General features: G+C 35.7%; 4 protein-coding genes across 13 annotated transcripts; 1 reads left to right on the top strand and 3 right to left on the bottom strand.

Annotated features, from left to right (window-relative positions):
• The first annotated feature begins 363 nt into the window (after positions 1 to 363).
• Positions 364 to 2,431, top strand: LOC131009241 (reticulon-like protein B17). Of its 4 annotated transcripts, none has more exons than XM_057936510.1 (8): positions 364 to 937; positions 1,018 to 1,171; positions 1,259 to 1,333; positions 1,409 to 1,562; positions 1,642 to 1,711; positions 1,786 to 1,851; positions 1,941 to 2,063; positions 2,146 to 2,431. In XM_057936510.1, the coding sequence occupies exons 1-8, from the start codon at positions 451 to 453 to the stop codon at positions 2,304 to 2,306; spliced, it is 1,290 nt and encodes a 429-aa protein (XP_057792493.1). In that variant the 5' UTR covers positions 364 to 450; the 3' UTR covers positions 2,307 to 2,431. The 4 variants fall into 4 exon arrangements, with proteins under 4 accessions (XP_057792493.1, XP_057792496.1, XP_057792494.1 ...); XM_057936513.1 differs by having other exon boundaries at positions 387 to 937; positions 1,021 to 1,171; positions 1,418 to 1,562; XM_057936511.1 differs by having other exon boundaries at positions 387 to 937; positions 1,021 to 1,171.
• LOC131009329 (protein NUCLEAR FUSION DEFECTIVE 6, mitochondrial-like) lies at positions 2,308 to 5,299 on the bottom strand. Of its 7 annotated transcripts, none has more exons than XM_057936635.1 (4): positions 4,820 to 5,206; positions 4,585 to 4,706; positions 3,914 to 3,968; positions 2,308 to 2,555 (listed from the first exon to the last, which is right to left on the bottom strand). In XM_057936635.1, the coding sequence occupies exons 1-3, from the start codon at positions 4,966 to 4,968 to the stop codon at positions 3,961 to 3,963; spliced, it is 279 nt and encodes a 92-aa protein (XP_057792618.1). In that variant the 5' UTR covers positions 4,969 to 5,206; the 3' UTR covers positions 2,308 to 2,555; positions 3,914 to 3,960. The 7 variants fall into 7 exon arrangements, with proteins under 7 accessions (XP_057792618.1, XP_057792613.1, XP_057792612.1 ...); XM_057936633.1 differs by lacking the exon at positions 2,308 to 2,555 and adding an exon at positions 2,897 to 3,154; XM_057936632.1 differs by lacking the exon at positions 2,308 to 2,555 and adding an exon at positions 3,329 to 3,604.
• Positions 5,300 to 8,734: 3,435 nt separating this feature from the next.
• On the bottom strand, positions 8,735 to 14,123 carry LOC131009235 (uncharacterized). The gene is made up of 17 exons (XM_057936499.1): positions 13,937 to 14,123; positions 13,763 to 13,852; positions 13,562 to 13,673; positions 13,296 to 13,323; positions 12,945 to 13,043; positions 12,766 to 12,835; positions 12,630 to 12,664; positions 12,418 to 12,492; positions 12,243 to 12,338; positions 11,964 to 12,027; positions 11,165 to 11,218; positions 10,594 to 10,679; positions 10,428 to 10,488; positions 10,272 to 10,336; positions 9,941 to 10,046; positions 9,597 to 9,685; positions 8,735 to 9,085 (listed from the first exon to the last, which is right to left on the bottom strand). The coding sequence occupies exons 1-17, from the start codon at positions 14,000 to 14,002 to the stop codon at positions 8,923 to 8,925; spliced, it is 1,359 nt and encodes a 452-aa protein (XP_057792482.1). The 5' UTR covers positions 14,003 to 14,123; the 3' UTR covers positions 8,735 to 8,922.
• A 938-nt stretch (positions 14,124 to 15,061) lies between these two features.
• On the bottom strand, positions 15,062 to 23,662 carry LOC131009196 (26S proteasome non-ATPase regulatory subunit 2 homolog A-like). The gene is made up of 25 exons (XM_057936448.1): positions 23,324 to 23,662; positions 23,095 to 23,195; positions 22,133 to 22,253; positions 21,975 to 22,034; positions 21,589 to 21,656; positions 21,097 to 21,139; positions 20,661 to 20,726; positions 20,401 to 20,439; positions 20,229 to 20,311; positions 19,492 to 19,606; positions 19,231 to 19,305; positions 18,766 to 18,924; positions 18,500 to 18,607; positions 18,305 to 18,409; positions 18,082 to 18,222; positions 17,801 to 17,905; positions 17,482 to 17,703; positions 17,194 to 17,307; positions 16,894 to 17,109; positions 16,472 to 16,531; positions 16,246 to 16,359; positions 16,076 to 16,161; positions 15,874 to 15,982; positions 15,577 to 15,755; positions 15,062 to 15,502 (listed from the first exon to the last, which is right to left on the bottom strand). The coding sequence occupies exons 1-25, from the start codon at positions 23,444 to 23,446 to the stop codon at positions 15,427 to 15,429; spliced, it is 2,688 nt and encodes an 895-aa protein (XP_057792431.1). The 5' UTR covers positions 23,447 to 23,662; the 3' UTR covers positions 15,062 to 15,426.
• Between the last annotated feature and the right edge of the window lie 560 nt (positions 23,663 to 24,222).

Below are 24,222 nucleotides of genomic sequence, written 5' to 3'. Positions count from 1 at the left end.
TCAATTAAACACAAACTTGGAACTTTGTTATAAATTTTGAAACTTCTTTGTATACAACATTTAAAAGAAGAAAAGTAAATTTTGGAAAATAATCTTGACATCAATAAAATAAATTAGATGAAAATTAATTCCAAGATATGTAGTCGTTACACTGCGCATTAATCATTAATAGTCGTAAATCATTTCTACATATTTAACTTTTATGGCCATTGTTTATTTAATCCGTGAAGAAATTATTCCAACTCCTTTTAACTTTATAAAGCTTGTCATCCATCGTTACCGTTAAAAGTAGTGGCAATCCACTAACCGCCGTTAAAACAATATCCAAAAAGTCCAACTCCCAACGGCTATCCGAGCCTAACCCTGAATACAAAAACCTTCTCAAAATCTCTTCTTCATCAGCAACAAAAAAAACCCCAAATTAATCATCAAAAACGCAACAAAAAATCAATGGATTCAACGCCGATCTCTCAGCCGTCGGAGCGCCGCACCAAATCCGCCTCGCGGCTGTCGAAGCTCCGCCACTACAGCGGCGGGGGAGCCATCCCTCAGCTCTCCCTCGAAATCGTCCCTTCGTCGCCCAAAATCTCGACTCCGTCGCCGTCGCCGGCATCGACTATCTCTCCCCCACCGCCTTACACTCTGCAGCTGCAGGAGCTTCTCGCGCTCTCCCCCTCGCCTCTCAAGAGATCGAAAACCGCCGCCGCCGCGGGCGACGATTCCCCCCTCGAGGTCAGGAAGAGGTGCAAGAGCAGGGCCTCCGCGTCCGGATGCGGCGTCTCGCCGCGGAGCGGCCGGAGATCGAGGCGGAGGCTGGATCAAGACGAGAGGGAGATCGCCGCAGGTGATGAAGTATTGGCCAAGCCGAGGAAGAAGAGGCAATCTAGAAAGGAGAAATTGATTTCTTCCTCTTCTTCTCAAATAGTCCCCTCAAACAGTAAGTCGATACTGGATTTTATCATCTCTCATTTTTTAGGGTTAGTTAATTCATCAAATTCACAATTTGTTTCTTCTTAGAAGCAATTGATAGTGAGAGCTACAATCTCGATGAAATCGGTGCGATCATAAACGATTTGGTTATGTGGAAAGATGTCTCGAAATCAAGCCTCTGGTTCGGCTTCGGCACGCTCTGTTTCTTGTCTTCTTGTTTCACAAAGGGCGTCAACTTTAGGTTTGTTTGCTTCATTCCTCTCATAATTTTCCTCTATTGTTGATTTTCTGTTGGAATTTGATTGATTTAACATAATCTTATGTGCAGCATTTTCTCATTCCTATCTCAAGTGGGGTTTCTGTTCTTGGGAATTTCATTCATGTCCAACTCCGTGAGGCAAAGGTATGAATCATCATCGAAGCTATTTGAGAGCTATATAAAGCTTTTGTTTTTGGTGTTGTAAGCATTTTCTTGAAGACTATACAGGGAGGGGGCGGAGACGACGAAGCGCGACTTCAAGTTGAAAGAAGATGATATTTTGAGAATTGGGAGATTAATACTTCCAGCTGCAAATCTTGTGATCTCGAAAACCAGAGAGATTTTTTCAGGAGAGCCAGCCATGACCCTTAAAGTAGCTTTCTTGATCTCAAAAGTCTGTTTATATCTCCAAAAATGAATTCACATATTGATGAAATTTGCTGTTATTTTAGGTAGTTCCATTCTTGCTTGTGGGAGCAGAGTATGGCCATCTTATTACCCTATGGAGATTGTGTGCTCTTGGTAAGTAAGCTGAGAACTCAACATACATTGCTACTACTGATCAAATTCTTGATGTTTAAAGACTTTTATTGCAGGATTTTTTGTTAGCTTCACCGCCCCGAAATTATGCTCCGCTTACTCTCTTCAATTATCCAAGAAAGGTTAGCACGATGTTTCAGTCTCGTATTTCGTTTCATCAATGACCGTTGCGTGCAACGTTTTTCACTGAAAGAAAGTTGGGAATGAACAGTTGAATATGTGAAAAATTGGGCAATGGGTGTGTGGGGAAGCTGCACGCACAAGAAGATCGTGGCGGCGTCGGCGGTGACGGCCTTCTGGAATCTAACATCCATCAGAACTCGAGTATTTGCTGGTATGAACCTTTACTGAGATTGCTGCTTGAAATCCATATTTTGCCATTCAAGAATAGTTTTAAACTAACGATGTTTTGGCAGTATTCTTGTGTCTTGTGGTATTCAGATATCGCAGACAGCATGCAGCCGACGAGAAACGGGATGCTGCGGCCAACGACGCAAAGGCAGCGGCCGAGGAGAAACAGGAAAAGCAGGAAGAGGAGAAGGCAATAGTTGCAGTAGAAATTGAATCCAAGAAGTGACTTAACACACAATTGATCTTGTAGAAAGCTAAATGTTGTCGAGATCAGAATCTATGATACTGCTGTTGTAACGACATGTTTATATCGAATAATAATACTAATATGTCTTATGTTTTACTATAAAATTATGCTGTTGAGGTAAAAAAATAATTATCCAAATAGAAGACGAAGGGATTAAATGGACAGAGCAAACTGACGCCAGAGCTTCAAAGACGAGATGCCACTACTTCCATTATGCATCATCGATACCTGGCAAAAAGCAAGGATGAAAAAAATTCATTTAACTTCTTGTCCATTAACATCACATTTGTTTTCTCTTGTCAAGTAATTTACAGCATGCTCTCCACTGAGCAAACCATTCAAAAACAAGACTAACTAAAACAGAACAGAACCGGCATGCAAGGCTCGTGTTCAAACTGGAAAAATGTTCGAGACCTAAACAACAAACATGGAGTCTTCCGACTACATATCAGAATATTGAATGAGGACCTTGAAAGATCTGGTACTGATCACAGATCATTAGTGCAATCTGATACATGTGCAAATAATCAGTAAATACTTCAAACAAATACTAAGCATTGATAGCGCACATATGAGCATAATTTGTATCTTATTTTCTATCAGTAAATTTGAACACCAAAAACCAGAGAAAGATGGTATTTAGGCATATTCATAACAAAATTGAAATATTCGACAGTTCTTTCGTGTCTGAATACAGTACAATTGGCCCTTTTCAAGCTCAATCAAGACTTTCCTCACTTCCACAACAACCATGACTAGTAGGAACAAGGTTTGGCAGAATTTTTATCCCTTGGCTTCCAAAGACCATCACACATCATCATTGCAAGCTGATTCAGTAATGATGAAATATAAGTTGAAATCACAAATTACATTGCTCTAAGGAGTTCTCAATTGTGTTAATCATGCATACTAAACTAATCCAGTTAAGAGGCATAATATAGTTGAGAAATACAGAATCTGATGAAAGAAAACTCGTAAGCAAACACATAAACCTAATTTACATAGTTGGGCAATGCGTAATCTGATTAAAGAGAACTCGTAAGCATACAAGATCAGAGACATGGCATTTGAGAATGAAAAGGGTCAACAGATGGATAGTAGAAATCTACAAATGAGGGTTCAATAATTTCTTAACAACTGGAAAACACTTTATTCATGTAAAAGCAGCCCAACATGTTTAATAACTTAAGCATTGTCTTCTTGTGGGTATGTTCTAAGGAAAAAGAATCCAAGTAATTCCTCTTTGCTTTGCCATCTTCATCTAGTCTTGTCATAGCCTACAACAGGAAGAAAGAAGAAGGGACTTCTTCATCAAAATGACGAAATAGGCATGTCGAGATAGACATATTGTAGATAGTTTTCACATTGAATAAGGATAAAAAAATTGTCTTAGAACTGGACACCATCTAAGTAGCTATCTTATTCTAGAAAGTTGACCTTGCTGCTAAGAAGAGAAGATCACTAAAAGTGGATTGAGGATATAGAAAGAACAACATCAGCTAGTTGACCAGCTTTGATTAAATCAGTATGCAATAGATTCAAATGCTTTTAGGTGGCACAAGACTCTTCAAGAAAAACTGACTCACCGGGTCATGAAAAGAAGACAAGGTCACCAAAAGGGGGCTCTACATCGCTAGATACCTAAATCAAGATGAAAAGCTATCGGTTAGGCATTTACCAATTTTAAGCAGTAGACTAAATACATATCTGAGCAAACAGCGTGGTTTACGGAGAAAGATGAAGGATTGGAGCATAAGAGTCATACATAGGATATCTATAAACTAATGCCACTATGTTTGACTTTAAAATCCTCTGCTGTTTACATTCATATAAAAGAACTCTAAGTAAACAGCTCCATCAAGTCATTTTTGCGCCAATGCAGTTCCAACATTCCCCCTTTTTGGCACATACAAAAGGCCGGAGATGATATTAATCGTTTACCTACTAGATATATAAGGTACAAAACACCAGTTCCCTATATGCAGATAAATGCAGCACATCCATCACGTCATTCGGAAACAAAGGGCAGGGCAAACCATATTCTAGCGACAAAAAATAGCAAAGCAATACAAAATTTCATTAAAATTAAGACAAGATAAGCCTACAATTCGGACGCACACAGTCATCATTCATTAAAAATTAGATGAGACAACACTGATCAGCAAGCCTAGAAATGCACAAAAATGAAAAAACAAAACTCATAACGAAAATTAAACAAGTAAATGAATAAAAGATCATGATAAACAAGTTAAAGTACCTTCAGGGAGCCAACCGTAACCGAATCGAGAGACGGTGAGCATCGATGTCATCAACGCTGAGGCAGTGGCGGTGTGGAACGGCTGCATCGACTCCACGCACGCACTCAGTTCAGCAGGCGACCTGTCGTATACATTCCACAACGACAGAAACGAGTTTTACAGATTAAATTCAAAATCACATCAGCGCACTGTTCAATAGAGCTCAAATCTGTAGATGGAGGAGAGCAGAAGTACCGGAAGATGCGATGAGCTAGTAAGGGAGTTCTGGAGGGGAGGCGGAACGGCGAGGGGGAGGGAGCGGACTTCGCTTGGGACGCCAGCCTCGTGGCGGCCCTACGGACGGCTGACGACCGGAAAACGGATCTGGCGGCGGCGATAGCCATTTTCCTTCCCTTTGTGTGGACGAATTCGAGCTGATGTTGAAATGGGGTTTATTGGTTTATCCCAAAAATTGAAGGGTTTTCGGAGCTAAAACCCTACTGATAAGGGACTGTTTGGGTGCGTAGTGTAGAGTTTGGCTTCATTTTTCATTTTTGTTACTTTTCTTTTCATTTATTTTGTGGGAAATTTTGGTTGGATGATAGTGTTGGTTTTGTGGAATTTGTCAAAATAGTTTCATATTGAATGAAGATGATACTATGATTATTGTATGCATTGTATAATCTATAGAGTAAAGCATCTAATTTGGAATAATAATAATAAAGATGTTGGAAAACATATACAAAACTAATTAGGTTTAGAATTTGTAATGTTCGCTTGAGTAAAAGATGATTTTCTGCATAAATGTCCACTACCATTGACATTGTATTGCGGATAGAAAATTAAATAAAAATAGGTAGTTTAGATATATAAGTGTCAAATAAATTGCAGAGAAGTGCGAAATCTAAAACTATACCAAATTAAAGAATTAATAGTAGAATGTATGAATAATTGCAATAGGAACTAAGAAACTATTTCAAAGGACAACGACTAACTATCAGTGATTAATACCCAAGGCCAAAGGTCATGGATTCGAATCCAACATCGTGCAATATTTAATTTTTTTTATTTATTTGTTAATTTATCAAAAAAAGGGGGGGTTATTGTCGGAAAATACATATAGTTTGTCAATTTTCTGGTTTATAACATGACCTTATAATTTGACCAGAAAATACATCAATTTTCAATTTAATCGTAATTATAACATGACTTTATAGTTTGACCAGAAAATACATCAAGTTTCAATTTATTCTCAATTATAACATGACCTTATTTAGATTATTTTTCATCATAGATGTATTAATATTTATTGTATTCATATTAAATTGTTATGTATAAAATATTGTTAATTGATTGATTATTTTTAAAAAAAATTAAGTTAGATGATTAATTATTTTATAATAATTATTTCATTATATATATATATATATATATATATCAAGATATTATATTGATGGTTTAAAAATACATACATATATATATATAGGGAGAGGTTCAGGAAAGAACCATAAATAAAAAAAGAACGGAGAACCATTTTCAGCCATTCGATCATCAAGATCTACGGTGGATGCATCATCTTGTTGGATGAATGCAGATCCTGGGTTCGAATCCTGAAGGGAGCAATTTTTTTTATTTTTTTGAGTGCATTAATTTTAACAGCGAATGCATTAATTTTTACAGTGAATGCATTAGATTTGATGGTTCTCTCGTTCTCACAAATAATGTAGTTCTCTCTAGAACCACACCCTATATATATATATATATATATATATATATATATATATATATATATATATATATATATTTGATTTTAATATTCTATTAATAACATATATAATAAGTATTTATTTATTTAAATTATGAAATTATAAAATATTAGGACCAATAAATAATTTAGGTGCATATATAATAGAAACTATGTTAAAAAGTAAATAATATTATATATTATTTACATATAGATGTATATTTATCAAATATATATGTATATATATAGTATATTGTGAGATGAAAGAAAATTAAAAATATTTAATATTAAACTTTGATATTATTATACTAAATTAATTACAAGGTCATGTTATAATTGAGAATAAATTGAAATTAATATTAAACTTTGATATTATTATACTAAATTAATTACAAGGTCATGTTATATTACGATTAAATTGAAAATTGATGTATTTTCTGGTCAAATTATAAGGTCATATTATAAACCAGAAAATTGACAAACTATATGTATTTTCTGGCAATAACCCCAAAAAAATAGCATAAGCTAAATTTTAGAAAACCACAATACCATTAAAGCAATAGTTGTTAAAATAAAGTAATAAACTTGATTTGTAAATAATATTCTAGAATTAGAGGAAAAGAAAGAAAAAAAGAAATTAGAAGAAATTTGTAGAAATATCTAGAATAATTGAGAATGAAGAAAAATGTATTAGAGAAAGAAGAATAATCTAGAATAGTAGAGAAAAAGTTAGGATGAAGATAACTAGCTAGAACTAGAGAATTCTAGTGTGTATAGAGAATTTTAGAGAAATATTAGAAAAATAATAGTTGAAAATATTCTAGAGAATGTAGGAATCATCTACTCACCACTATAAATATGTAACCATAATTGGAATATAACCACTATAAATATGTAACCATAATTGTAATGAAGGAAGAAAGTAATGAAGTGAATTGAAGAAAAATTATGTTAGTAAACTACAATCCTTCCACTCAAATTTCTAAGTACACATAATTCCACACCAATTTCTCCAAATTTCCTCAATAAATTCTCCATTTATATTCTTACATTGAAACAATAGTTGTTTTCCCTTTCTTTCTATAAGGAAATATGCTGGTCATCAAAATAAAATCTTCAAATTCCAATCTATTATATTTTTATGTGTCACATAGCAAAATCTTTTTATATCACTATAAATAACTGAAGTACAAAAATAGTATAAAAAAATATACACCTAGGATGAATCGAAAATGTATTTTTCTTACCACTGTTAACTGAAGTACAAAAATAGTATAAAAAAATATACACCTAGGATGAATCAAAACTGTATTTTTCTTACCACTATAGCTAACAGTTAAAAGATGGATAAAAAATCTTCTCACTAGAAAGAGACACGCAAAGGCTACTTTCTGAGCGCGGCCTCGAAAAATTCCAGCACAGAGAGATCTTTCCTCCAACAATTTTTTCTGATGTTCTTCAATGGTGCATCCACATGTGATCCTCCAACAATTTTTTCAACAATTTTTTCTGATGTTCTTCAATGGTGCATCCACATGTGATCCTCCAACAATTTTTTCTGATGTTCTTCAATGGTGCATCCACATGTGATTAGGGTTGTAAACGAATCGAATCGAATCAAATACCATTATATTCGATTTGTATTCCTGAAATTATTCAAGATTCGAATCAATATGCAAATACTTTTCGAATAGTAAATCAAATTCGTATTCGATTCGATTTTATATTTGAACTATTCGTATTCGATTCAAATATTCGATTCGTTTTGAAATTTTGCACAAAAATATCGAAAATAATATTTTACATAATATAAAATTCTATAGACTAATAATAATTCACACAAATAATAATATAGTTGGAAAAATGGGTAATTTAATGAGCATCTAGTTTATACAAAAATTCCTCTATACATTCTAATCCTAAAAAACATAATTAGAATTACTAACCAAAATCATATCGGAATTGAACAACATAAGATTCATCAATTGTTCATCAATTGTGAACCACAACAGTTGGACACTTCCTTTCCTTTGCTTTGCTTTGCTTTCTTTATTTATCCCTATTAATTAGATAGATATAAATAACATACTCCCTCCGTCCACGAAAGAACTTCCTATCTTTCCTTTTTGGGACGTCCACAAAAGAACTTCCTACCTATTTTTGGACTATACCTCACCACTTATAATCTTCTTACTTTTCACTTTTCACAACTCCCAATATTAATTAGTAATACTTTTTCACCACTCTCAATACACTCAACCACCTTTTATCCACTCTCAATACACTCAACAATATTTTTTCTTAAAACCCGTGCCACTCCCTCCTAGGAAGTTCTTTCATGGACGGAGGGAGTATTTTATATTATATTATATATATATATATATATATATATATATATATATATATATATTAATCGAATCTAATACTTACGAATATCAAATCGAATATCGAAATTTTCAATTTGTAATAATTAATCGAATCAAAAATATGATTTGTATTTGAATTCGATTCGTAAATTTTCGAATTCGAATATCAAAATTCAAATACGAATACAGAATCGAACAAAATTATTTGATTCATATACAACCCTACATGTGATGCATCCACCAAGAAATCATTCGACTTCTTTGATGATCCTTCTTTTACGTAGTGGCTTACTCACGATACTGCCCGGTGCGCTGTGAGCTCTCCTCCTCTCATCTTTCTTTCTTTGAGCATCGGTCATGATGCGCCGCAGAGAAGCTGCTTTATAGATTGGCTTGGGCAAGTGTCTGTGCCTGTAACCAACAGAAGAACGACGAGTTATACGGATGTGACAGAAACAATGCCATTTCTTCTTCCATCTTTTTCACCATCCCTTAACTCACTTAACTCTTATAATATGCGAGATAATAATGAACAGACAAGTTTGCATCACACCACGACTGCGATTACGTTACTAAACTAAGCATAAAGCAATTCTGAGTTTCCTTGATTGTAGGATGGCCACAGACTTTAATGATATGATAGTGTAAATTCTCAAAGCCAAGTACTATATAATAGAAGTATAGAGTAGGGCATCTTCATTGCAGATCATAAATCATTTTTGCTACAGCAATTCTTTTACCGATTTTGAGAAGTAAAAATGCAGAAGAGTAGAAGAGCAAATGAATCATGCTGATACTATATTTTAAAACTCAAGAGGAAGACTTTTCACCTCTTGAACTAACCTGACTCTATTAGGACTATTCATAAACTATATCAAACAGAACACCTTGCAAACAAATATTTTAATAAAATTGGATGTACCTGACTATGCGTTTGACCTCAGGAAGATGCTTGTAGCGATTCTTAACAGCCTCCAGATATTCATGCTGTTTACGCTCTCTCGGCAAAAGCTGCAAGTATGCAAATGATTAAGTCACAATATTTAGTAGAAATAACTTCTGGCTTACACAATTTGTGACTAAATGAACCAATTTAATTTATTTACTTCCATCTTTTTAGAGTCACTGAGCATTTAGCATAGATCTAAGATTGAAAATTGTAGCACAAACTGAAATGCATTTGACATGTTGCAGCAACACAGGAAAGGATAATATTGTCCAGAAGAGAAAAGGAAATATCATTAGTTGAAAGGGAGAGATTCATACAACTCCCAGTTGCTCGGATGCTTTGGCCTTCCAAAGTCGAAGGTTTGTGTCATCACTACCGGAGATAATGTAAGTTCCGTCGTTGCTGAACTTCACACAAAAGACCCTATAGATAAGTAAAAAAAATGTGCATTAGAGCAAAAAGAAATAAGGTCTGACGTGGTAAGAAGCATAATCCTGGCCACTAATCTAGTTGAGTTTCTTATCTAAGGAACCCAATCATAGATAGAGTAACAGTAGTTCATAATTCACAATAGAATATTGCCAGAGAAACACATTGTATAAGAATTAAGAACGATTGAAACATTAATAGTTCTAAATTTCAATTGACCTCTGCATTCTCTTAGTATGATATATTTCTCGGCTGTGACCACCGTTATATTGGAAAATTCTGACCTGCAAAGTGCATTAGGGACATCAAAGATGTGTCTCAGAAAGAAAACATAATGATTGAACAAATAATAAAGATGAGAAACAGATTTCTTACAGTTCTATCATAAGATCCAGTTACAAACTCACGGCCAGTTGGTGAATAATCAATATCCATTCTGCGTATGAGCCATCAAAAATTAGTAAAGCAAAATGTTTGAACTGAATACTAAATCAGAACCTCAAAATTTAGGACTCATAAGATATTAGTAGTTGAGACTTACACTGCAGAAACATGATCTCTGTGCACACATCTTGCCTCATTCATTTTTCGAACATCATAACTATAGCAATTGCAATCTTCATTTGCCTGAATTGACATGATATGTTAATTTACAATCGTAGCATTTCAAGATATATAGTTTCAACATGGCACGAACTAGCTCGCAGCTTTTAATGCATGTATCATGGGATGCCATATAACTGACTAACAATTCCAACCAAATTTTGCATCCCTATTGAGAAAAAGAATAATGTATGCATCATAATCAAGTGCACATATCAAAATAGGTACTCCAGGAGCTTTACTACTGCCTCAAAGTTATATCAGAAAATGGTGCATACGAAAGCAGATGAAACATTAGAGGGCAGCATCTTAATACAGCAGGAGAAGATGTATGCTGCACATCATAAAGAGCAGATCTCCGACCCACGGATAAACATGCACACTTTATGTTTTACTCCTAAACTTTTAGCTGGTAGTGATTCAAATTCATAAAGCCTTTTTCAGTCTCCAACTGAGCATCCAAAACAAACAGGAGAAAAGGAAGATAAGTAATTGTGGAATTAGCTTACAGCTGTAAAGTTCATAGGCTCCATTGGGTTCCACGCTAGAGAATTTGTTTTTGTCTGTGAAAGAAGAAACAAATCTTTAGGAAATGTAATTATAAATTATAATATGATAATATATCTAAAAGTAATGTGAGCGCCGTGAAAAACAAAGGTAAACAAACAGATTGCTAAATATGACCATAAAAAATCACAGCTTAACATCCAATTCTTCAGCAGTACAAGATCCAAATATTCAGATTAGAAGAAAACTAATTGAGTTCGGGAAAATAATCAAGCAATGCAAACATTTCTTCCAAACCCTAAATAGAGACACATGAATGTCTATGTTGGAATCCTATCGAATGCTTTAACTACCAATTAACATAAGCCTTGGTATATCAGACAGGTCTTAATGCAACAAGCCTTGGTATTAAAATAAGATTAAAATATGCCAGTACATGTTGGCAATAAAGTCACTATTCCAATGCAGGAAATCAAGTCATCCGCTGTTTCAGCATGAAAATGCAACACATTAGCCACTATTCCATTAACAAACTATGCCACTCAGAACTAGGGATGGAGCTAGTTATGAAAAATGAAGTATTTCCAAATTAGTTAAATTATTAGTAGTAATTTTCAGTGTAACTTCTTAACCATAATATTTCAGCAGTCCAGGATCTCCCTAATATGCAAAACAAATGAGTTCATTATATATGGCCAAAAGTATTTTGGCTCCAACAAGTTCTAAATATGGATATAATGTCATGCAATAAACCAAAAGGTTTAAAAATATATTGGCAAAGTAAAAAATCAATTCACTAACCATCATAATAATCTTTCTTGCAGGAGATGATAACCGTAAATCATATATAGTAATGCTTCGATCACTGCAATCACAAAGGTGAAACTTTATTACCATAGCAACATAAACACAAACGATAATATTATGAAAATTCAGCATGTGTGAACATTATGCTATCAATAACAATAGATACAATGACGCCATCCATAATAGCTACTTCTACACCACAGGGCAGATAGGTAGTTAGAGAGCACATTACAGAGTTCTGAATAAAATAGTGAAGTCCTGAAAAATGCAGACCTGCCTGATGTTGCTAACACATTAGGTTCTCCTGGATTAAACCGCACAGATATAGCTGTATCTTTACCCCATTCGAAACTATTAACAGGCTGAGACCTGATTGAGAAAGAAAGATAATATGTTGGAACCTAATGCATTTTCAAATTATAATATAATATATCGATCATTAGAAAACCTGTTGTGGTTCCATATATCTACTTGAGCTCCAGCTGTGGCAAAAAGCTCCCCATTCTCTTGGTGATCAACACCCCTGAAAGAGAAAAATACAAGAGGGAGACGACAAAAAGTGCTTCAAATCAAGAGTTTGTATAAACACAACCAGATTATGTTATGCATAGTAGTCTAGTCAAACATAAGATTTTTAATGTAAAAGCAAATCAAATTTACCAGAAGGCACTTTTCCAAACATAGGTTGCTAGTGGCTGCAAGAAACCCAAATCCCAAAAGAACTTGTTTAGATAAATAGAAGAACAGCTGGGCAATTAAACTGAGGCAATAAAAAAGATAAAGAACATATATTAACCTTGGCTTCGTTATCCAATGAGTTATCAGATTGGATGAGAGAAGGAAGAGGAACATTCCAGAGCCTGACACTGAAAAAGTGAAGGACAAATCCACCATTGTATAAGAATTCCCAACTAATCCAAACAACGGTTTTGAACACACTTGAACAGTTCTAGATATTCAAAAACAAAGCCTTACGTGGAATCAGTCCCACATGACACAAGAACACGACCATCTGTCGATGCCGTCAGACCCCGTACTGCACCTTGGTGACCAGGAAACTGGCATACTGTCCGCCTGATGGCACATCAAATATACACTTTCAGCGCATAAAGAACTAATAGCACCAACCATCTATAACTAACATGTAAATGTTTCTCTTGAGTATCCCACAATGCACTTGACGGTTGACCAAATGTTACAATCGAGAATGGTGGATCTACATGCTATGAGGACATGCACGGAAAGAAAGGGAACTCTAAATAGTTATCCTAAGATTAGCCAATAACACCACATGTGAAACAAGACAGAGGCTGTTGTTGGTATTACCTAGTAGCCAAATCCCAAAGACGAATATCTGCAGGTGGAAACAAAGTAGTAGGAGTGTTTAGTTTTTAATAAAAAGACAATTCATCGCTTCAAAAAAAAAAGGAACCAATTTCACATGCTCAAACACAATTTGCCATCTTCAAACAACAAATCACGCAATTTCTTTTGAATCAACCAAGAATTATCTTCTTCCTGAACTTGCTTCATTCCACTATAGACAACTACAACATATCAAAACACAAAGAAAGTTGAAAACAAGAACACACCTCCATCCATAGAACCCGAAAAAAGCCACTTCAAATTAGCTGGGTTCTTAGCCATTGCCGAGACCGCATCAATGTGCCCATCCATGGCCCCAACGAAAGGCCGCGCAAATATCTTACATAACAAAAGAGCACACAGTTTAGGCCATTTACATACCTAATCCCAAAATTGTGACACGCAAAAATATCCGAGGGGAGAGCCACCTTATCTAATTTAGCTGCATTAAGAGCGCGAACATACTCGACAGCTTTCTCTTGAGTACGAAGAGTAGGATCGAAGTTGCGGAACACCCTCTGCAAAAAATCCAAAAATATCAATTTGCCCCATAGGAAAAATCAGAAAATTAGCTAGAGGAAAAGCGCTGAGAAGGAGAAAACCTGAAGGTCCTGACTTCGTTCTCGAGTGAATTCATCGGTAGAGCGAGAAATTACTTTCACCTTCATTGTGTGTGAAGTGCGTCTGTAATTTGTGTGGTTGGAGCTCAAAAACCCTAGCGACACACTAAAACCCCAATGAAGAGAGAGAGAGAACTAGTCTTATTATATCTCTCTCTATATACGGTTTTAGATATAAACAAACATAAATCGTTATTACTACATCAGGAAGGAGGGTTGGCAAAAAAAACTCATTTGCGGCCGTCCATAAAATTAGTTTAATTAATTAATAAATAATTTTTATTTATTAATCAATTCACGATTAATTATAATTTTAAGACAAAAATCATTCAAAAGTTCTTCAAATTTCCGCTCTGTTATTTTAGTTTTTTTGTCTTCTCATAAGATTTTTTTTGAGTTAATCATAAAAAATTGTGAGTTTATTTGAGTTATTTTCAAAAGATATTCGATCACAAGGTACATTTCGATACATCTACTCGTCATAATTTAATTGTGCATTTGCGGAGGCAGTATGAAATTGTGCATTTGGTTGCGTTAATTTAAGATAAATTTAAATAAAAATATTTAATACTCCTTTCATTCACAAAAATATTGTTACATTGTAAACAACACAAATTTTAACAAAATGCGAGTAATTTATTGATTAAGGGTCTCAAATTAAGTTATATAAACCCTACTGTTATAAATGATAGTGACATTTTTTTATGAACAAAGTGACAGATTTTTTACTCCCTCCATCCGAACTTTTAATATCCAATTGAGAGGCACGGATTTATTGAATATATTGTGAGTGAAATAAGAGTCACCTTTTATGTGAGTGTTAAAATAAAGTGAAGTAAAGACCCCACCTACTTTTACTAAAAATAGAAATAGATACCAAAATTTGGGACGACCAAAAAAAAAAGGTTGGATACTAAACGAAGTATGAACCAAAATAAGCATTTAATTTTGTTCAATTTGGGGAACTCAATTCGCGAATTAATTGTATTTTCGCAGACTAACCGAGCTTCTATTTATAAATAATCAAACCTAACTGGATTCTTTCAATCATTATGATGTTTAACAAAATATTTCATAAAAACATATGGATCGATCGTCTCCAAATTGAAAAGGGAATTCAAGAAGTACTCAGTTATAAAGTGCAGATACAGAGCAACGCAAACGCATCGCATTTTCATTGTCGAAGAAATTTACAAGATAAAATAAATACTGAGAAAGCATATAATCTACTCGTGACTAAGCTGAAAACAAGTAACAGTGCATGTATATATTCAAAATGGTGTACTAAGGTATATTATACCGTCCAGCATTAAAAACGGATGAAACATAAAAACGGCACGAAATTGCGCCCCATCGCCATTTTGACCATCCATACCTCTAACTAGACGCACAGTTATGCACCGTTAAACCAGTTAATACGCGATGCAGAACCAATAACCCCCCATGTATGATACGCAGCCTAGTCAGTAGCATCAGCTCTCTTCTTTATAGTCTGGATTCTCTTTTAAGATGACGAATCCCTCGAGAATGGGCGAAAGGGGAATATACCTGCAAAGCATTCCGACATTAGTGTGCAGTTCACGTTTAAGGAAGAAATAGAAAAAATGTAGATTAGATCTTACTTCTCAGTTGCGAGCTCAGCTCTGTCACCAGCGGCCAGAAGAACAGGAGTTGAGTGGGTCTGGAAACCTGTTATGGTCTTGGGACGACCTGCTTGGCCAACGACATCGACAGCTTGGCCAACACGGACGGGTACGGAAAGTGGTTTCAGGTTCTCATCCACCGTCAGCAACATTCTTGGCTGTAGGTAAGACAGACTCGTTATTTAGAATGGCATAGTAATGCAGAAAGAATAACAGAACCAAAAAAAATACGAAGCCATTTTTATTACTTCAAAACCTAAACATTACTCAGCATACCTGCATGGCCAGAACAAGGAAGTATAGAACGTAATGATATTTCCCCAAGATGATAGCCTTCATATCAAGACACGCGTGCAGCATAACCACAAGTCCGGCGAGTGCAGTCCTGCAAGACAGTATAAAAGGGAGCCAAGATTATCATCTTCTGATAATCAAAATCAAAATTGGCAATGAGTGGATTTTTCCATGGATAACTTACGGTGACATGAGAAAACGTTCCGAATGATACGGAGAAAGTGTCAACAACCCTTTGCCAAGATGAACTAGACCTTGAGCAATGCGCACCTGCATTTTAGATTCTATAATAAATACACTTGCATTGGATAGTGAAAAAGGATACTTGTTCAAACAGTCAGATTGAGCCCATACACAAAAAAGGAGGCTAGCATCTTTATAATAATAGCTTGACAGATTGCGAAGCATTCCAGCTATTCTAGCATTGTTGGTTCCAGCACCAATCAAACCCAAAGAAATCATGGCAGCCTGTGACATCCAAAAGGTAGGCATATTAAGAAGCAATAGGCCCACTTAGAGCACAGAACAATTACCGGAACAAGAATTTTCAATGAATAATGAACAGCCTGATTAACATTACCATTGCGACTTCTGAGTCTGTATCATGACTGAGCCTGCTTAATGTGTCCATGACATTAACCTGTCCAAACAACCACCAAAATCAATTGAACGGGTAGATAACAAACCAAACACTGAAGGAAGTTTAGGAAGACTGGTCCAACTAGATGAATTCTTAGACAACCGCAAGATTCATTCCAGAAATTGTTTCCATAAAAAAATTATCAATAACGAGCTAGTCTACAAGTCTAGACTGCATAACATGTTAATTCTCGCATCTATCAGCACTGTAACTACTGATGCTATCATACACAAGTGGGCAAGCAACATTAATCAAACATGATCATCAATTTCTATGGTTGAAAGCCATACAATCAGTTCTAATAAGAACATAAAAAATTAATTCTTGAGTTCTCACACCTGGTGATACCAAGAGCAGATTACCTTAGGATTGGATATACAAAGGAGACCAAGAGCCAATGGGACAGCCCTTCTAATATTCTGCTCCCCATACTGCAAAAGATGCTCCAGTGAACGAATGGCCATCTCAAGCCCAAGTTCTTCAGCCATTGCTACCATAGCAATTCCGAGAACAGCTGGTCCCTGGTAGGATTCACCCTTCTCAAGATGTTGTGCACACTGACCAAGGAAGTGTTGCACCTGTAACAGGGAAAGGCAATTTGGTAAAACAACAGACTTTGAAGCAAAAAGCTTATCCTCAGTTCAACTTCAAGAATCTGTAACCTTTAGAACATTTCCAGTTCCTGCATATGCACAAGATAGCAGGGTCATGTCGCAATGTTTCCTAATTTTTTCATTAAAAGTCCTTGAAACCTCAGCTGTAGCTTCAACACTTTCCTGTCAGACGTAGAGATAAGATATTAGTACCTACAAAGGGAGCAGTGAAGAAGACAGAATGGAATGCTTTCTGGTTTTATACAGACGGCCCTTAATGCTAATTGAGCTTACTAATTTGAAGCCTAAGAGGTACAGGATAACTAATTTTAAAGCACGGACTGAGAGAACGGTTACCTGCTTCCCTAAGAAAAGCAGACCAAGGCCCAAAGGCAAGAAACGAGCTAAGGGATCCCCCAATTCCGACTCACTTCGTTCCATCAATGCAAGTACAATGTTCTGGGCGACATCTTCATTACAAGAACCCACATATACAAGGCCCAAAGCGATAGCAGCAAATGCAATAACATCAACAGATGATCTTCCATCTAGGAGGAGGGGCATTAATATGCTGCGTACCTGATAACATTACAAAACATAGATAAATCCCAGATAGTCAAGGCTAGAAAACTCTAGTCGACCAAATTGACTGAAAAGTGAAAGAAGGAAAACCCACTTGCTCATTCTGAGAACCTGCATATGCAAGACCTAGACCCATTATTGCTCCTATTTTAATTGAAGCATCTTCTTTGTCCACATACTCTGCCAGTAGAGCCAATGCCTGAGAAAGCAATCAACTCTTTAGAGCTCAGGAAAAAGTCAAACTACACACTTTAGTTGCATACTTGCATAGTAGTTTTAAATGAACAATGAATATATATATATTTATGTGTGTGTGTGTATTTCCTCGATTGTGTTTGGTGGAGGTTTTGCATTGGGGATTTTTTTTAATCTTACAGGATCACAATCATTCTGGACGTTACAGTTTACAATCCCGACTCCCAGTAATGCGCCTGATATGACATGAGTGTCAGTACTGTGAAAATACTTGTCCAGTTGTGCAAGTCCAGAATCAACATCCCAAAGCAAAATCATGCCCTAGAGTGGTTCAAACAGAATCATTAGCCAGCCACTTGAAAAATATCAAAAAGCAAGTGCAACATGTAGTGCAGGGGCGTACCAAACTTGCTGCAGCACTGGCCTTCCCATGTTCCTTATTTTTGAAGAGCCAGCTTGATGAAGAGCCACCACTAGAAGCTTCAGACGGGACTGTCATCAACTTATCCTTCACAGACAGAAAGGAACACCACACTCAACAAAAAAGAAACATATGAAAATGTTCTCTTGCAATTAACACATGAGATCTCATACGAACCTGACCAAAACCAGCATTTACAAATGCATTTACGAATGTTGCTGCCAAATTCTGCCTGGCAGAATCAACAGTTCCCCCACCGCTACCACGGCCTTCAATTAGATGTGCCTGACGAGCCAACAGAAATAAACTTGAAACAAACAATTCATTTTGAGCATTAAGCGCAACTTGAAGGAACTACATGGAAAATAAACAAAATAGTAACACCATCATGCCCAAATTAAAATTGGATGTTAATCAGAACATTGATGCTCAAGAGAGCCTACTTTGTATATATCCTCAGGAGATTTGGGCTCCATGACTTCAATATCACGAGCAAGTGTTAGATAACCCTCATTCAACTTAGTATTGTTGATGAGCTCTTGTAGAGCCTCCCTCTCTTCATCTTCTGCAATAATGCTTTCATCAAGTTCAAAAGAAACACCCTGCATATTACAATACCATTAGCATATTGTAACCTAATGGGAAAAGGTTCAGGTAACACTAAATGCAAAACAGCACAGGCACTGCAAAACAGTGGCTCAGTCTCTTAGGATACCAACTGTAACAAGACCACATTTTCAGGCATTTTCCAAATCCGAGAAACAGGAAATGAACTCAATCCATCCACCCGTTTAACAGAACCAACAACACAACAGCACAACAGAAATGATACCAAAATGGGGAAGGAGAAGAGTAAAGTTCTGATGGCAACATAACTGGGTCAAAAGAGCAAATTCAAGATAACTTACATGGCGTGCCAGGATGAAGCAAAACTGCCGCCTTTTGAGAGGATCTTTACATCGCTGGAAAAGTTCTTTTACATACTGCAAAGGCATACACAGTCACTATAACTAAAGCATAAATCTGATAAAGTTTTGTCCACTAATTGTGTCAAGTACACGAAATTGGGATCCTCATTTCATAACCAAGATAAAGCTACAAAACTTGATCCCAATAGTTTTAATTTCCTACCACACAAATAAGCATCTCATTATTACAAAAGTACAAACCTGCAAGTTATCAAGATACAACGCGATCTGCAATGCTCTTGGATACTCTTCAAATTTCATATAGATAGAATGTGCAATATCCAAAACTAACATGTCATCCGGTCCAGGAAGGTATCTGTAAAAAATTTCATATGCAGCATTACAATGAGCTAACATCACTATAGAAGAGTAATTATCCATCAAAAGGAAGAGACAAAACAAGCATGGTTCATGGACATGCACATCCCTAACAATTATCTGTTATAATAACTTACAAGGCAATTGAAAAAATTATTAAAAAAAAAAGCAGCAAAGTTGGGGACAGAATTTTAATTCATTATCATAATTCCGGCACCAAACTTTGAAATGAAAAGCGCCCATATGTCATACTTATTAGGATGTAATAAAGGATAAGTCCAACTTATGCATTAACTCCATCAAAATGGATAGTAGAATGAGGGTAGAATACCCCCCGCTAAAAATACAGAGATGTCTGCCAAATTAGATGAGGATAAACTTAAAGCATAAAAATGTCATAATCCATCGAAAAACCACTTCAAATGCATTGATGTACTGTTTTCAGATAGCTCTATTAAAGAGTTATGCTCGTAGATAATAAAATTTATTCACATGAATGAATCTATCAGGAGAAATAAGTCAATTTCTTTGTAGCCATGATGGCATTGACAAAGTAAAAACACTCAAGACAGTAACATAAAAAACCAAAAGTCAAGCTAAAGGCATCAGAACCCACTTACTTTGCTGAACTAGTAAGATACAGGCATGTCCGTTTATTGTTTGCACTATCAACATGCTCCACTAGCAGATCAAGGTCTTCAACCTGATAGTAAATAGGCCAAACTTCAACTCATATATAACGTAGTTTAGAAGTAGCATCAAATATCCAATACTATAAGATGGTTGCAATACCTCCATAAGAAGATCGACTGCCTCAGGCTCAGCATTATGCTGCAAATACATGAAATTTTCATTCTTAGATTCATGTCACAAAGTAAGAAGCATGTATGAAGGCATCATGTAATAGATGCTCATCTCCATGATGTCTTCTAGATTGTTGAATTGCCTATCCCAACCAAAGTACTAACTTACCATGCTATGCAATAATATTTTCACAAAAGAGTAAAACCTAAATGCCTAAATAAATGAAAAATAATAACTGAGGACTCTACCTTCATATGGAACGCAACAATTTGCACCACCAGGTCCATCAGATCATCTATTGGGGCATCTTCGCTCTGTCATACATAGAAATTAAGAAGGTATAGACAATGCATAGCATTCCAAATTGATATATTCGGCAGAGTTAATAAATAAATACTAATATATATATATATATATATATATATATATATATATATAAATATGATTACATACGAAAAACAAAAGGCTCCATCTACAGCAATAGCAAATGTTCCCGCTTTAATTCAATTACTATATATGGACAGTCATAGTATTGTATTATATCTAATGTAGATCATATATGTCATTTCATGTATTTAAGAAAAATGGTAACTTGTGTTTATAATATTGAGATGCAAGGAAAGAAACTCAAACAATTTGCAACCAATAAGCTTTTTTCCTCAAACCATGTGTAGGAATTCCAACCTGCCGTTTTGAATACTCTTGAGAAATTTCCCCAGCCAAGTTCCTGCAACACATTTGTAACTTCATATTAATCTCATACCACAATTTTTGGGAATCGGGATCAAAATCAAGAACAGTAGAAGAGCCTCTAGCCAAATTGAATTTATAATTAATACACACATATAATCATCAACAGTATATGGAAATATAGCTGTACATGTCTCGTAGATATTAGATCTACTTGGGAGGATTACAGTTGGAATGCAATACATAATCTGTGATAGAAGATATAGGTGATCAAGAAATGTGCCAAATGAATCCAATGAACTTCTAAACTACAGATGAAGATAAGCATACTCCCATACTCAAAAAGACATTTTTATTTTTTACCAGTAGTACAAATGAGCATTCTGAAGGAGGATAAAATAATAACGTGAAATGCACAAGTTGAAATTGCTGAGATCATGATTATCACTAGCTTACATAATTAAAACAAGGGGTGCAAATCCTCACCTGACATACTCATGTCCCCAAGAACCAATATCACCATCAGAACCAAGTAACCTGTATTTCAAGCTCTCCTGAAATTAATGGAATTTGGAATGATGGTCACGCATCATATGTATGAAAGAATGCAATGAAACAAACATTTCAATCAGCTTAAAACGCATGCTTCTAGCTCCAAATGTAATAAAAAGTAACTCCATTTGTTTCACTAGAACCTTGACGTGAGGTTTTGGTTTTGAGGCAAACACCAACCAAAATTAGCTGAACAAGGGAATTTGATAAAAGATGAACGCATACAACAGCAGTCATAACAGAATAACAGAGAGACAATAAGATGCTAGAAAAGAACCATCGACTATTTGATATTGCAGAAAATAAGAGAAATAACATACACATTTTCCTTCAGGGGACATTGTCAGAGCCAAAACAGAGAGTATATCTGCAAGCAATTTCTGAAGTGGCAAACAAAGTCAGAAGAGAAATAATTTGGAGCGGATGCGAGCATGAATGAAAAATAAGAAAATAAAATAGCAAAGTCAGTAATCATCACCTTCAAATCTGAATCTGACATTTTCTCATAGTGTGCCTGTAGAGTTCCATAATGAGGACGTAAGAACTTCAGTGGCTTGGGCACTGAAGTCATAGAACTGGTTGCAGTACGAATTTCTTGCCTAGATAAGAAAATTAACTATAAGCAATCTGCAATCTACCAACACCTTGTTCTTTATTGAAGCAAAACTCACTTCATGGCAATGTTACTAAAGAATGGAAAGAGTAACTAAAGCGACTTTGACATACTTTTAAGCTTTGCATGGTCAATAGGAGAAAGGCAATTTGAAAATCTCAAGCTCATTGAACAAAGCTACCAAATAAAGGATTAATAAGCTAAAAATCAACATCAACAGCACAAGGATTTGATGAAAAAACAAGTTAACAGCATCAGCTTATGTATGCAGCTAAATTCATCCTCACATACTTGGCATGGTTCCTTTGCAGGACTTCAAAGTATGTGCAATTTGTGGCGGTTCATGCATCTTGATTATTCAGAATATATGTAGAGATTGACGGTAGTCTAACTCAATAGAGAGAATTCCAATTCAATTAGGAAATAGCGAAATTGTTATGTACAAAAGTGTGTGCAGCTTCATGTACAAGAGCATCTCCTGCTCTAAAGTCGACAAGGTTTTAAGTTCAAAGCAGCTATCAATGAAGGGTCGGGCTAGCATACAAGTTATGAGCAGTTTTCAAACCATAACCATCTTCCCTGTTCAAACAAGAGAATTCTTTCAATCTAGCAGTAATTATTTACCTCAAATTGCATCTCGATATGCAATTACATAACAATTGGTTGGCACGCTCCCAATATTAGGCGTGCCTTAATTCTGTTTCTAATTTACATTATCCCTTCCAAAAAGTTCATAGTTCATCATAGACTCAATTGCATTACAGCTCAAATTTTACAAACTCATCAAGCTAACTTCAATTCTTAATGAATAAACTAAGATCACTTACCGCATGCTCTCTAGCGCAACTTTCTGCAATCCAGGATCTGTGTCTTGTACTCTCTCTACGTACAACTCCAATTGTTCCTTCAATGCCAAGTCCTCCTCCGACTATAACACAAAATCCACGAATTAAGCTTCAAATGTCGATCACAAAACCCCAAATGTTGCCTCCAATACTAAAAAGGCATCAAATTCCAAGCCTCATTTAACTGACACAGCCATTTTTACAAACTTACGAGATCTTCGTCCTTCTTCTCATCCTTCTTCTTGGAGTCCTTTGCCGGCGCCTTGACCGGCGGCTGCTCTTTGGTGGCTCCGGCACTGGCGCTGCCGCCGCTGTTGGGTTCCGCAGGTGCCATGTGTAATGCTAGATGCTAAAACCCTAGAACTGAGCAGCGCTCGAACAAAATACTTGAATCAAACGAAGCCAGTAGAAAATCGAACACTATGATTCCCAATAAATCGACGGAGAAACACAAATTGTGGATCGACGCAGTAATCTCGAGCCCTAGATAAAGGAAAATGAGTTGAACAACCTAGGAATGATATATAAAGAGATTTCCTTTTCGCCAAGCAAACTGTGTAGTTTTGTGTAAAAGGAGATACAAAATTGGGCCTCTTACGACGGCCCATTTTCCAATTTCAAAGTAATTTAATTCAGTTTAGATAGTTTAGATTGGGCCGACCATTTCGTTTTTTCATACTATATGTTTCTATATAAAAACATATAGCACTAATATTTCCTCTTCTTGTTTTTTTAATAATATAAATTATATATTTTCTTCTTTTAGGACAATAATAATTTTTATTTTTATAATTTATTTTATTCTTGGTAAATCAGTGATCTGCTATAATTTGTAGAGATTTTGAGATGAATCATTTTCTCCTCTCTTTTTCCTTGCATGTACTTTTTTTTTGACGGAAAAAGCGGAGATATATTATTGAACACAAGAACATGGGGCATGGAGATGACCCACCACAGAGAACGGGGGTTCATTCCAAACATGATGTGTGAAAATATCTCTCGCGGCCTTCGCCAAACAATGAGCGATGGCATTCCGATTACGCCCAATAAAACAAATAGTGAAATTCGACAACTCCAAAAGATCTTGCTGACAAACGGAAACAATAACAC

This window comes from Salvia miltiorrhiza, chromosome 2 (assembly GCF_028751815.1).
Source record: "Salvia miltiorrhiza cultivar Shanhuang (shh) chromosome 2, IMPLAD_Smil_shh, whole genome shotgun sequence".
In the NCBI taxonomy this organism is placed as follows: domain Eukaryota; kingdom Viridiplantae; phylum Streptophyta; class Magnoliopsida; order Lamiales; family Lamiaceae; genus Salvia; species Salvia miltiorrhiza.
Note: the sequence above shows the minus strand (reverse complement) of the source record. Positions and strands in the feature narration are given on the sequence as shown.